This window comes from Ictidomys tridecemlineatus, chromosome 2 (genome assembly GCF_052094955.1).
Source record: "Ictidomys tridecemlineatus isolate mIctTri1 chromosome 2, mIctTri1.hap1, whole genome shotgun sequence".
Lineage (NCBI taxonomy): Eukaryota > Metazoa > Chordata > Mammalia > Rodentia > Sciuridae > Ictidomys > Ictidomys tridecemlineatus.
The window spans coordinates 94,492,703-94,506,658 of NC_135478.1; the positions used below are offsets into that span (position 1 = coordinate 94,492,703).

The 13,956-nt window shown below is 49.0% G+C and overlaps 1 protein-coding gene across 3 annotated transcripts in view; it reads left to right on the forward strand.

Annotated features, from left to right (window-relative positions):
• Positions 1–13,956, forward strand: part of LOC101972115 (transmembrane protein 132B) — a 318,135-nt gene that overhangs the window by 270,063 nt on the left and 34,116 nt on the right. For 2 of the 3 annotated variants that reach the window (XM_078039369.1, XM_078039370.1), the window contains exon 5: positions 5,269–5,412. The exons of the other annotated variant lie outside the window; for it this stretch is intronic. In XM_078039369.1, coding sequence (XP_077895495.1) covers positions 5,269–5,412 — 144 coding nt within the window. The remainder of the gene's footprint in view (positions 1–5,268; positions 5,413–13,956) is intronic. 3 annotated transcript variants of the gene reach the window in all.

The following is a 13,956-nucleotide window of genomic DNA, read 5'->3' on the forward strand; positions in this document are numbered from 1 at the left end:
CTATGCAGATATCCCGTTCCTTGTACTTTCGATCACTACTCGAGTCCATGCATAATTCTGCCTGGACAACTGTGGTAACAAATGGTGGCCACGGAGATGGTGGTCTCCTTCTGCCGTTCCTTCCTCATTTACTGGTTGGAGTTTGACCCTAAGGATGAAGCTTCTGCTTCCCAGTGGTGTTGGTGTGGACTCATCCTAAGTTCATCATCACCTTCTGGGAACACTTGCAGTGATGCTGAACCGTCCTGGTTCTGCAGCAGCATCTTCACCTGTCTCCTGTGTCCATTTGACATTTTTTGAGCACACTGTTAGCTTCTGGCTGTTTTGGCTCATGACCTTGACAGTCCTCGCCTCAGACTGTGAATCAGCCATTTCTCTGAGTTTCTGCTTTCTTTCCTGGGGCGTGGTGTTCAGAACTGCAGTCTGGGCTCTGGTGTCCTGGCTGCTAAAGGTGTATTGTCCTTTGGGTCTGTGCCCCCTACCCTGGACAGAACTGAGGAAAAGCTGCACGCGTGCACACACCCACGGCCACACTCCACATGTGCACACACAGGCATCCCACCCCAAGCTCCCGCTGGCCACCTCTGCCAGATCCTGTTTGCAGAGCTCACCCTGACTCTCTTTCCTCTTCACCTTGAAACTCCTTCTTCCAGCAGCGAGAACCCTGGCGCTCAGTATCCAGCACGTCGTTTGCTCAATCCCAGATACTAAAGGAGCTTCGGAGCTGCTGACCCGCACTGCGGTGGAGAACGACCCAGCCAGAACTCAAGAAATGATTACAGTTATTTTTGTCTTTGCTCTGAGAGTCCAAATAACCTGCCCCAAAGTTACTTGCAACCACTAGATTCTAATGGTTCAAAATGATGGAGGTTGATTTTGCCCACACCCCACGTCCAATACAGTTCAGCCTGGGGCTTTGCTCTGCATTGTCCTTACTCTGGGACCCAGGGTGACAGGGTGGCCATCACCAGCATGGCAGAGAACAGAGGGCACAGGGACTAGCATTCTTGAATTCTCTGGTTCAAAGTGAATGCATCCGCCCACTCACCTTCTGTGGCTAGGTCCCTCACCTGGCCACACCTACAAAGTGGGCAGAAAAGGCCAACCATTCTCTACAGCTGGTGGACAAGTCAGTTATCAGTGTCTTCCTTATAAACCCCTGGAGAAAAAATCTGTTTTACAGAGGATGAAGCTGAAGCACTTGGGCTAGTCTTAAGTAACACATGGAGGCAGTTCATCACGTTCTCTGCTACGTACTATTTCACACTGTGGGTATGTACTGTGCCCACTGAGCTGTGCCCTACATGTGGACATTCAGAAGGTTTCCACCTTCTCCATGGGACACAGTGCTCCAATGAGTACCCTTGAGCAGTGGCCTGGGTGGAATTGTTGAGCTGCACTGGACCTCAGTCAGAGACTCCTTATTGCCTTTTTTCTTCTTAATAAAGTAAATATAGAACTAACCTCATTAATTTACTATAGGAATTGTATCCGGTACCACAAGAAGCCCTTCTCCGGATGCCGGGAACGTAGCCAAGCTTTCCAATGCAGCGGCCACTGTTAGTGTTGTTATTGTCGTTAGTGGAGCTGGGATGCAGTGGAGCTGGGATGCAGTGGAGGTGTTACTGGTCCATGGTGCCAGGGCTGGAGTGTAGGCTCTGGCTCTCTCTGTCCCTTTGTGCGCTCTGTGGGCCCTTCTCTTGATCCAATGGGGCTTTGGGTTCCCAGCATGGGAGCCGTGGCTGCCACCTTCCCTTCTGAAAGGAGGTGCCTGTGGCCAGTGCGTCCTCCTCCCCTCCCTACCTCTGAGTCCTCTCCAGCGTTCACTAGGCCCTTGAGACCAGAGCTAACAGAGCTGCCATTGAGAGACCCTGGCCATCTGAGTGACAAGAAGGGGGAAGAAGGACCATCTGGAACACTCAGGACCGCTGGGACCCAGGCCTGAGGATTCCTCTGTGGCCACGACATGTGGAACCACCTCATCCTGAGAGAGCCCGCGCTGCTCACAAGGCATTGAGGCCTACTGGGCTCGCTCTACTGACCATGTTCCCAATACTGCCAGGTCCTTTCCCACTGGCACGACTGTCACAGTGGCCACGTCTACTTGGTACATAGCCCTGCGTTCCTCCCAACCCTGGGCAAAGCACGAGCCTGTTCCCAGAACAGTATTGCCTCAGTGTTCAGAACATACAGTGGGTTTCAGTGTACAAGGTTCTGCAACCATCAGTGCTAATTCTTGAACGTTCACGTCACTCTCACCACACAGACCATACTGCCCAGCGACCCCCACGCCCTTCATCCTCTGTTCCCTTCACAGCCACTGATCCACGTCCCACCTGTTCCGGACATTTCACACACATGGAATCGTCAGATGCGTGTCCGGGCTTATTTCTCTAAACGTGATGTTTTTAAGGCCCGTCCCTATTGTGGTCTATGTCAGTTCATCCTTCTCATGACTCAGTGGCGTTCCATTGGACAGGCCAGCTTTCGGGCAGCCTGTGATGGGATCTCCTTAGGCACCTGGCACTTGCCTTCACTTTGGGCATGTGCACAGCTCTTGGACAAGCATGGCCATACTTATGCATTCCCAGGAACATGCCGCAGTCTTCCAAAGCCCTGTGGTCATCTCCTTGCCCATCTCTCCCCTTTAAGCTATTTGATGAGGTGCTCTCCAGGCCTCAGAGAGCTGTGCAGGTGAACAGTCACCTGTAATTGCTTTTGACAAACATCTGCAGGGAGAAGATAAGCCTAGAGCCAGGCCACATACAGCCTTGCCAGTGGGGTGCTCCAGGGATCCCACAGACAAGGTGTGTACCATGGGTGGTTTGGGAATGAGGGTAGGAAAGGTCTCCAGAGGGGTTCTCCTCTCTGTGGTGCCCACACTGGTGGTTTTTACTGGGAAGGTGGCATGCTTCAAAGCCATCGTAGAGCTGGAGAGTGGGGGAGTAGCCTCGAGTTAAAATGCCACCAAGGTCTCTGTGTTTGACCAGGACCTGGCCTTCTATTTCTTATATAAATGCTCTCTTAGTCATAAAAGTGTCTGGGGCATCTCCTGGCCAAGGAAACGTTATTTTGACAGTGTTTGCCAGTTTCCTTGTGACTTTTATGGAGAAGAGAGTTTTCTGATAGCCTCATTGTGACTTTTCCCTTGGTGTTGCCCTCAAGGGACAGAAGGGCCTTCCACAGAGGAGTGTGGAGATGCTTTCTAGGCATCGGACCTGGGGCTTCCGCAGATGGAGCAGAAAAGACTTGTTCTGTGGTCGATGGTGGATGTTTAGCAGTTTCCGCAACCAGATCATTGTTTTGAAGTAATATTGGACGTGGTAATTGCTCTCTCGGTGTGCCAAGGGTACATAGGGACCTGCTTTAGGATTTTAAAGAAGCTTAACTTATTTACATTATTTTGAAATTATCTTTTCAAGACCCCATCCCAAGCTGGGTGTGGTGGCCCACACCTGCAATCCCTGTGGCTCAGGAGGCTGAGGCAGGAGGATCACAAGTTCAAAGCCAGCCTCAGCAATTTAATGAGACTGGAGGCAACCTTGTGAAACTCTCTGTCGCAAAATAAAAAATAAAAAGAAAGGGCTGGGGATGTGACTCAGTGGTTAAGCACCTCTGGGTATAATCCCTTGCACCAAAAAAAAAAAAAAAAATTCACACCGAGGAAAGAACACATGTCAAAACAAGAAGGTTGACTTACCACCCTGTTGGACTGGGCCGCCACCTTTCCCATGTGTTCCTTATAAATTTGATATTTACTCTTGAAAATTAGCTATTATTTGCAGGTTTAATATCATTGCAAAGCAAATCATGTATAAAATGGTACTAAAACTCATACTATCTTGGGAGGGTTGTTGGGGAAGCACAGAGGATGATTATTTGCATGCCAGTCATTTAGAACACCGCCCGTCTCCTAGTAGCTCAGTCTTAGTGGCCGCTGTGGTTGTCATTCAAGGCCCGTCCCCTCTCTTGCCCCTCTCCTGGTTTGGAATGGAGAGTGGGGGGCCAACTGAGGACACGGAGTGTGGGACCTGCCTACTGCATGGGCTGAGGCAGAGACTGAGGAGAGGAGTGATGGGAGACGGCCTGTTGGACTCTCCTGGGGGAGCTGAGCCGATGCTGTGGACTTCCACTGCTGAGCTGAGTTGTGCAGCCGTGGCCGGCTGTCTGCTTGGCCTTCTTCTCCAGCCTGGCGTGGAAGTAGCTTCTCCACTGTGGTCCCTGCGTGAGCCTTGAGGTGGCTCTTTAGCTCATTAATTGAATGAACATTCTGAGCTCCACTGTAGCAGCTGCATGGAGGGCTGTGCTCACGGCACCTTCCACCCTGAGGTGGGCACAGATGGCCTGTTCAATGTCCATAAGCTCCCTGTGGAGTAGGGGCTTGTTTGTCCCTGTTTGCAGGCCAGGGAACCTCTGCATGGGAGGTAACGTGGGGCAGAGGCTTCCCAGACTGTGAGAAGGCAGGATTGTGCAGGGGACAGAGATAAGGGGACAGGAGAAGGACCAGGAGGTGGGCAAGGCCCAGGTGGCCATCCTCAGTGAATGGGACCCTACCTTAAGAACAGTAGGGCACTTTCCAGGAGTTTTGATCTGGCAGAGAGATAGTCTGGGTTGGAGATCTTGAGCCCTGTGAAGAGAGACCCAGGGAGAACCCTGGGGCCAGCGTAACTGCCCAGGCCAGAGGCACTGGAAGGGCAGGGGAGCTGGGAGAGGCAACAGCAGGAAGTTGACAGATGGAGATGAATTAGGAAAATAGAACCCACGAGCCCCCAGGGGTCATCAGGGTTTGCAGGGGAATCTCTGGGGTCCTGAGAGGTGAGGGGGGGCCACGGTGCCCAGCCCAGGTGTGCAGAGGTTTATGATGTGACGAGTTCTCCTTTGCTCTTTGTGCTGTTGTCTTTCTTCATTTGAAACAAAAATGAAGCGTGTGCTCCTGTGTTACTAAGCCCAGAACAGGCAATCAGTACCCAAAGGACCCTCAGACCGAGCCCTGGAGAATGCTGGGGAGAAATCCTGTGCCAGATGTGAGCCCGGCAGATGCAGGAGGTGCGGGGTAGGGGAGGAGGTGGAGGAGGGAGCAGCTCGGTGCTCCCCGAGAGGCTGGGTGCCAGGAGAGGGTCTGGCTGCCGGTGTGGCCATCAGTCTGGCTGGACCCCACCCTCACATGGCTGCATCCCTGCAGGCTCTTAGGGCAGAGGCGGTGCTGGCCAGCCTCACCCCACTCCCTGGGATCCAAGCTCGCTCACCGGCACCTCTTCTCTCCTTCAGGACACGGAGGTTTTGAACACTGCCATTCTCACCGGAAAGCCCGTCTCGGTCCCTGTCAAAGTTGTGGGGGTTCAAGAGGACGGTTCCGTGGTGGATGTGTCAGAGGCTGTGGAGTGCAGGTCAGCTGATGAGGACATCGTGAAGGTACGTGATGGCTTCTTCTGCCTGTCTCCCAAGTGCACGTGGCTATCATGGCTCACTGTGTACTAGTCTGGATATCTGGTGAGCACTCTGTGCTCCTAGGGTTGTGGGCCAGAGTGACCTCACTAAGCAGCAAACGGCTGAATCAGAGACACCTGGGTCAGACAGCATCTGTGGGTGGCCAAGCTGCTCCCCTCTGCCAAGCCTGAATCTCAAGGGCAAATCTGTGCTCACGCTCAGTTCTATCTCCCTCCCCCTCCTCCCTCTCTTTCTTCCTAGGGTGCTGTTCTCTTAGCATCAACAGTCCCCATACCATCTCAATTGGTACCAACTCTCTGTGCCCAATCTTTTTATTTACTAAATGTATATTCTTTAACTGCCTTGCTGTTTTGGAGTGGCTGGTTGGCCCCGCTGGTTGGCGTGTGGTGTTAATAAATGCCTCCCTGTTTCAAACTTAAAAACAGATTTGGTCTCATTACAGGATAATAAAACTCATGAGCCTGATGTACTAAATTTTTGTTAGTAACATTAAAATAAGTGACTATTAAATTTTTTAATAGCTCATCCTGTGCTACCTGCCTTAATTTGAATATAACCTGAGGCACATAGCTCAGTTGGGGAGTCTGTCCAAGGGACACTTTTACTGTGTGCTTCATTCTGATTAGCTACACTTCTGACTCCAAATTCTGCCGGGAAGCAGCCCATGTTTTCAGTTTTCCACAGTCTTCACAGGGTTCTCCTTGAACTGCTAAATTGGGTGTTTCTGCCCATTTTTTTCTGAGTACATTAGTTGCTGCTTCTTTTTGTAGCAGAGACCTGGGGAGAAGGGACTTCAGTCTTGAGGACGATCCTTCCTCCTCCGAGTGCTGAGAGAGGCCTCGGGCCCACTCTGTCCCCATGTTTTAGGAGAAGACATCAATGCCCCGCCCTGCCCTTCCTCGCCTTCTCCCAGCTCTGGTTCAAACATTCAGCAAAACTGTTCATGGCCAACAGGAAGGCCTTCCGGGGTTCCCCAGGGAGAAAGGGTCGTGGAGGGGTTTATTTCTCCTCAGTGCGACCTGCGGCTGTGTCTTGGTCTAGAGACAGTTTAGTAAAGAAGAAATGGTGTATTTGTGAGATCTAGTGAAAAACAAGGAGTCTGTAGGAAACTCAGGCTTGCTGTTGGTGGTTTCCTGGGCTTGGAACATTAATTCTCCATGAGAAGAAGGCTGGACCAGCTTAAGACCTGGACACATGGCCCTGCCCAGGCGCCTGGAGGTGGAACAAGCTTACCTTCTCAGCTCAGGGGACCGAGTGCTCTCAGGAAATCATGTGCATGGGTGAAAACATGGACCACTTGCTGTCCTGGCTGCCTTTGGCCACACACAATCCTCACCCCCCCACCCCACCCCCCGCCGGCCTTCCAGAAAAGCAGGAGCAGACACTGGCAAATGGAGATGGCTCTGTGTGCTTATGCCATCATGGACCCAAACAAGTGACTCCCCTCAGTGGGTTCCTTAAGCCCTCAGTCCCCTCCTGAGAGCCTCCTGTGGAGCCCCACACAGGATCCTTATTCTCCTGCCTGGGGAGCTCCACTCGAGGGAGGCTAGTTCAAGTTCAAGTTCATGAATCCCACCAAAAATGTCCTCTGCCCCTCCTGATAGATACAGTTTTGGAAGAGGACAGATTTTGCCTATTAACTATTGCAGCCTCATGAAAAAGCAAGTTCTTTAGCAAACAATTGTTTACTCTTCTAGGTGTGAAATGGAGCCCACAGATCACCAAGCTCAGCCCTGCAGTAGGACAGGTCCTCTGGCCATCCCTGCTGCCCGTGTCCGTGGGCCAGACTTAATTAGACAGCTGTGATGCACAGGCTGTGGCTTCACTCTTAATGTTCATAGTCAGTTTTGCCGTGACTCTAAGATGGATGGAAGTGTCCACAGAGCCCTGTGCTGGCCTCAGCCTCAAACCAGGGACAGCCCTTGACATTGGCACAGTTAGTACCCTCAGGAGAGCCCCTCCATCTGTGGGGCTGCTGCTCAGCTGCTCCTTCACAGCACAGGGAACACCATGGGGCCCTAAGGATGAGTTCACTGGGTCCCCAAAGATCTTCATGCACTGGGGGTTCAGTGGCCTGAGTCTGGGATTGAGATGGCAAGGAAGTGGGAATCCAGGAAGATGCAAATTATGGTAATGCACAAATTAGCTTCTTCAACCTGAGATGGAATGACTTTCGAAGGACAGAATCTGAAGGCATAAATATTTTAAAAACCTGAAACCTGACCATAATTGGGCAAGATTTGGGGGGGATAAATGTCAAGTTTTAAGTCCACAATTACTGTGAAGTTAAAAATAAAAAAAGTAGGGGATGCTGCTTGAGAGTGCGTGTGTGCATGCATACCTGTGTGTACGTGCATTGTGTACTTACTGGCTTTTATTCTTTAATTGTTGTGGTCATATAAAAGTGGACAAATTAGCACAGAAATTTGGATTTCTAGTTTCTAATGAAAAATCATGAGATCATGTGGTCCTGGGCCTTGGGCCCACGTGGGCTGCACCTGGAGTTGAGTAGAGGAGACCCTTTGTGTAAGGCCTGCACCCCCCAGCTCACCACAGTCCCCACTACTTCCTCTTGTCTCCCCCAAGGAGGTGGAGGGACATTTGCCACCTCAAGTCATACTTAGGAGGCTGGCTTTCCGATCTTAGATTTTAGATGAAAGTGAATTTTTTTCTCATACTGTGGTCTCAAAAAAGAGAAAGGAGCAACAAATGATCTACTTCATTCTGTTATCCTTCAGGCCCTAAGAGGACACCAGAAAATTGGATTGTGTTCTGCTAAAGAATTTCTGGGTGGCCAAGGGTTCTTGAAATCAAATCACAGGAGGAAAGACTACAGCAAAGGCGAGTGTTTAGCCTGGTGATGAGAAGAAGAGGCCCCAGGGTGAGGTGGTGAGGGCACTTTTATGTCTTTCAAGGGCCATCATGTGGAAGAGGGAGAGCTGTGCTTTTTGTATTCCTAAAGTGGTAGTTAAAAATGACCATTTTCAGTTCAATGTAAAGGAAGGACTGCAGAGGTGGTGAGTTCTTTGGTTAAGTGTTCAGACAGACGATGAGGTTCAGATCTTAACTCCACCTTCCTTACCACTAGACCTTGGGCAAATCGCTTAACTCCTGTGAACTCAGATCCTTATCTAAAAATGGAGATGATAATGATATGGTGGAAAGTTACCTTCTATAGAGATTTGTTCTAATGTCATTGTGTAAAGTAGAATGAACCACAATCAAAATAATCCTGGAAAGCCCGTTAGAGGAGACCTGGGCTTTTGGAAGTTTAAAAGACAGTTGATTAAAAAAATGTTTTCCTTGCTTTAAGCCACAGGCAAAGGGCAAGTGTTAGTTTAAAGGAAATGCTGGGGGGGGGGGTGTGCCCAGGTAAGCTGGCCTTGGGCAGCTGCCTTTTACTCTCTGTGTCTTCTGGTAGAGGTTTCATCCGGTGGCAGTCTAGCTGTTCTGAGCATGTCTAATTGGATTGCTGTTTGTTAGATCTGTGTGATGAAATCCCAGCGTGAATTTGGGGAATAATTGAATGAGAATGTACATCTACAGGAAGTCACAAAGTGTTTGAGCCATCATATGTCAATGTTGCACTGATAGATGTGCAAATTTAGATCTGCACGCATACGCATGTCCATGATCACGTCTACAAATCTTAACCTCTACTTGGTTGTAGGGCCACAGTATCTATGGCTGGGTCTATGCTGTTCCCAGCCCTGAGCACAGTGTCTGGAACAAGTAAATGTTGGTTGAATATTCAAACAAATGAATGCTAGGGATTCCTGGAGGTGGAAGGAGATACCATGCATGAGTGGCTTTCTTGTCTTTGTGGGACATCTCCCCTGAATTTCCTGTTACTGGAAATCTTCAAAGAGAGAGAGCTCTAAAGCCATAGGGCTTGGTGATAGTGGACATGTGGGCCTGGCCTGCGGTCCACCTTCTTCTGCCCCCTTGAGGATATTCCATTCTGTAACACGTCTTGATCATCTGCTTGTGGAGGACAGTGCGTATAGAGCCCCAGGAGCTACCAAGGTGGAGTGCATGTGACGTGTTTCCTTAGCAGTTTTCAACAGCACATGAGTATTAAAGGGGCACCACTGGTTGAGCATTTATTAAGTGCCAGGTACTACCACAATAAGGACATTAGTACTGTTGACTCACTTCATTGTCACACGGACCTTTAAGCTAGGAACTATCAGGGCCTGGAGTTTGCACACGAGAAAACAGCAAGTAGAAGGGCAATGCCACTCCTTGTGCTCTAGTGGATATGGGGGTTAGATCCCTTCCAGGATCCTCAGACCCACGCATCCTGAGTGTCACTTTAATGTCATGTACCACACTGTGTGGGTGAGGTGGCAGGGACAGTCAGGGAGTCACTTGGTGATGGCTTACTCTGGATCTACGAAGGACTTGTTTCCACCCACAGCACCTGGAAGGTGTGTGGGTTAGTCCCTGTGGTTGCTGTAGCAGGTCACCATGAACTTGGTGGCTACCCATGGTTCTGGAGGTGGGAAGCCTGCGAGAGGCTGGTAGAGCCACCTCCTCCTCCAGCTTCAGAGGCAGGCTGCCTTCCCAGCTAGTATCCCTCTTCCATCTCAAAGTCAGCAGTGTGATGCCTTCACCTCTCCCCCTGACCCCTGATCCCATCACCACGTCCTCTTCTCTAACTACAGCCCTCCTCTGCCCCTCACGAAGACCTGCCCAACAACCACCCCAGTCTAGGTCCTTAAAGGCATCTGTGACATTCCTTTGCTACACATGTTGCATTCCTAGGGCTTGTGACACAGGTTATACAAATGCGGTGACTTAACACATGGAAATTTTTCTCCTGGAGGCTGGGAGCCTTAATGAGGGCATTGGCAGCCCTGCTTCCTCCAGCGACTCTGAAGAGCGTCCGCCCTTGCCTTGCACAGCTTCTGGGGGCTCCAGGCATTCCTGGGATTATGGCCTCCTCACTTTAATCTCTGCTTCCCTTGTCACCTCTTACCTGTGTCTCTGAATGGCCTTACTTTCTCATACTGGTGCTTGTCATTGAATTTGGGGTTACCTTAATTCAGATTGATTTCTTCTTGAGATCCTTAAAGTTTACCTCTGTCAACCCCTTGTTCCAAACAAGGTTGTGTTTTTCTGCACTTGCGATTGTCTTGTGTCAGTGGATTGTGGCTTCCAGAGTCACGGAGGCCAGTCGAGTTTCTCAGCAGGAGATGAACTTGTACATGCTCCCAGAGAAATAACTGTAAGTTCATGCGGATCTCGAAATTGTGCCTCCAGCCCGTGGCTGCTATGAGTAAGTGTCTGGCCTTCAGGTATCAGCTGGACTCATAATAAGGAGATGTTAAAGGGCCAATAATAGAGCACTAACACGTGAGAGCCTTACCTGCCCAGGAAGGGTCTCATCTCCACAGGTGACCTGGGAGGGGTCAGGTCAGGCAGTGGGTGTCAGAAGAAACAAAGTCTGCTGCTGAGCAGCCTGTGGGCTGCTGGTCACCAGACAGCCTGGAGGACCCGGACAGCACCTTGGAGAGCAGCCCCACTCTTGGGATCCTATGATATGTATCCCAAGTATCCCTATGAGGGCTTCGAGGAGTTTCTCCAAGAGCCTGGACTTTCAGACAGGACGGGCTGGACAATGGTGTGTTCTCATGGGGGCCCTTACAGAGATGACTTCAATGACAGGCACCTCACCCTTCGGGTTCAGGTGTGAGGGGTGCTGGTCAGGAGGCAGGTCTTGGGCTCAGGCAGAGCTAAGCTGTACATCTGGGTTGGTGTGGATTGTTTCTGTTGTTGTTGCAGATAAAAGAAAGCCTGATCCAATGGACCCTGGCTAATGCTAATTCTACTTGGAAGAACACAGAGAAAAATTCCAAAAGAGGTTGCAGGCCATCCTTTCTCCTTTAGCAATGCTTCACAAAAATTCCTCCCAGATCCGCGGTTACTCTATTTCTGGAATGAATTTCCCTCCTTCACACTCTGCCAGGAGCCATGCACTCAGAAGAAGTTGTCAGGCGGTTTGGATGTTATTGCCTAATTTTGTCCTTCTTTATGGTGGTAATTTGGACTTTCATTGTTCCATTCTAATTGGAGATGTGTCATAAATTTCCTGTTGGCCAGGGATGGGCACTGCTGCCTTCTCAACCTTTTGTTCCTGTCAGCTTCATTATGATTTCAATATTAATTAGATCATTTGTTCTTCTCTGTCTTTGGCATCTCTAATTAAGAACTAACATCCTGGAATTGTTTCTGCATAATTCAAGGAGATCTTGGACAATCCCGCATGAACCTGCACACCTCTGCCTTCACTTGCCAGGATGCATGCCCGTGCCCCCTCCCCCTCCTGGGGACCCTCGTCTGCTCTTCCCTGGCCAGGCTTGCTTGCTACAGAATTGGGGTTTGCTGGAGATGTGGGGCTGTGTCAGTGCTGCAGACTTCAGGCCTGGTCAGGTATAATCCCTAGTGTCCAGTGTCTCCTGGGAACATATTTATTCTGTGTTCAGTAGGAGGGAAGGGAGCCCTCCATTGTGCTTTGGTTCTTGATTCACAATTTAAATCCCCATCATGCAGCTTTGGTGGTAGGGAGGGTGTGTCGGCTTCACTGAGCTTCCAGAAGAAACTCAGAGGAGCTAAACAAAGTTCGTAAATTAACTGGATCACAGAGCCGTGAGACCCAGGCACAGGTAGGCATGGGTCCAGGCACAGAGGCCATGTGTTGAGGCTGCTGCCTCCCTCTGCCGTTTTCCTGTCTAACAGCTTCATGAACACACAGCTGACACTCAATGAGTTGCCCATGTTTAAATGGAGAGTTTGGTACATTTTGATGGTTTTGTGGGTGCAAAATCACCACCAAAATTGGGGCAGTGATATCTTTAGCCTTTGATCTTTCTTCTTGCTTCTTTATAATCCCTTCTCTCTCGCCCCTCTCCATTTGTCCTGTGTAATCACTCCCTGACAGTTAATTTTTATTTTCTGGAGTTTTATATAAATGAAACAGTAAAGTATATGTTTGTTATCTCTGTCTTCATTGCCCCTCTTATCTCTCTCTCTCTCTTCTTTCCCTCAGTGTAATTAACTTGAGATGTATCCTTGCTGGTATGTGTCTCCATAATTCTTCTTTAACTGCTGAGCTGTATTCCACTGTGTGAATATATCACAGTTTGTCCCCGTGGATGGACATTTGGGTTGCTCCTGGTTGGGCTAATGCTGCTGGAAGCATTCATGCAAGCTTTTGTTTGTCATTTCTGTCACTTCAAGCTGTCATTTCTCTAGGAATAGAAGAGTCACACAATACACAGAAGCACTTGTTGAACTCCTTAGGAAGCTGCCAAATTGTTTCCTGAAGTGGGCGTGGCATTTGCTTTCCTGCTATGGGTGTCTGAGAGTCCTGTTACATCCACAGTTGTGCCAGCACTTGGTGTCATCATCCTGTTAATTTTTGCTATTCTGTTGGGTTCAGAGAGGTGGACCATATTGGTTTCAGTTTGCATTTCCGGAATGATTAGTGCTATGGAATGTCTTCCCACATGCTATTTGACACCTACAGATATTTGGTAGAGTGCTGCTCAAATTTTTTGCCCATTACAAATTTTTAAAAATGCTTGTGATTGACGTTATCAGGTATGATTTGAGAGACTTCATCCCAGACTTTGACCTGTCTTTCATGATCTTTCATCTTTTGAAGAGCATAAAAGTTTCACTTGGTGAGATCCAATGTATAATTTTTTCTTTTATGAATTAAGCTTTTGCTGTAGAACCTAAGAAATAATTGCCTCGTCCACGTTCACAAGATTTTTCTCACATATTTTTCTAAATTTTCTAAATAGTTCAGCTGGTACATTTAGGTCTGTGATCCATTTTTTGAGTTAATTTTCGTGAATGTGAGGTTTAGCATGGATTTTCTGGTCGTCTCAGCACCATTTGTTCTCTGTCATTGAAGACATTCTTTCCATGTTGAATTATCCTGGAGTCCTTGTTCTCTGTAAAGAGAGCTTTATTTCTGCCTTTCTTGTCTGGGTGGCTTATTGTCTTGCTTAATCACCCTGCTAGGCTTGCCTGTAAAGAATCCCTCACAAAGCCTTGACCAAGTGGCATGAGTGGGTGTCCTCCCTCAGCCCTGATCCTGGGGAGAGGACGCTCTCCTGGCTCCAGTAAGTTTAACTCTAGCAGTTTCTGTTGCTCTGCACACGACTTTCATTGAGTGTGAGGAATTTTCCTTCCAATCCTGTTTGTTTGTTTCTGTGTCTGTTGAGATGACTGCATGGGTTTTGTCCTTTGTTCTATGAGGGGTTATAAGGCTATTTCTTAGAGCAAAAGAGCTTTGAAGTATTTCAAAATTCTTTTTTCATGATAAAGTGGGAGATGACAGCACCGTGGGTCAGCTGTTTCTGGGTTGTGTTTTAATTTTTATATCTAAGTTAAAATTCTTGCTTGTTTGTTCCCTAATTCCATAGGAGGGTGGGGGTGTTGCACCAGTACTGTCTTTGGTTATTTAACAACACTGGGAAGGAAACGCTCTGGGAG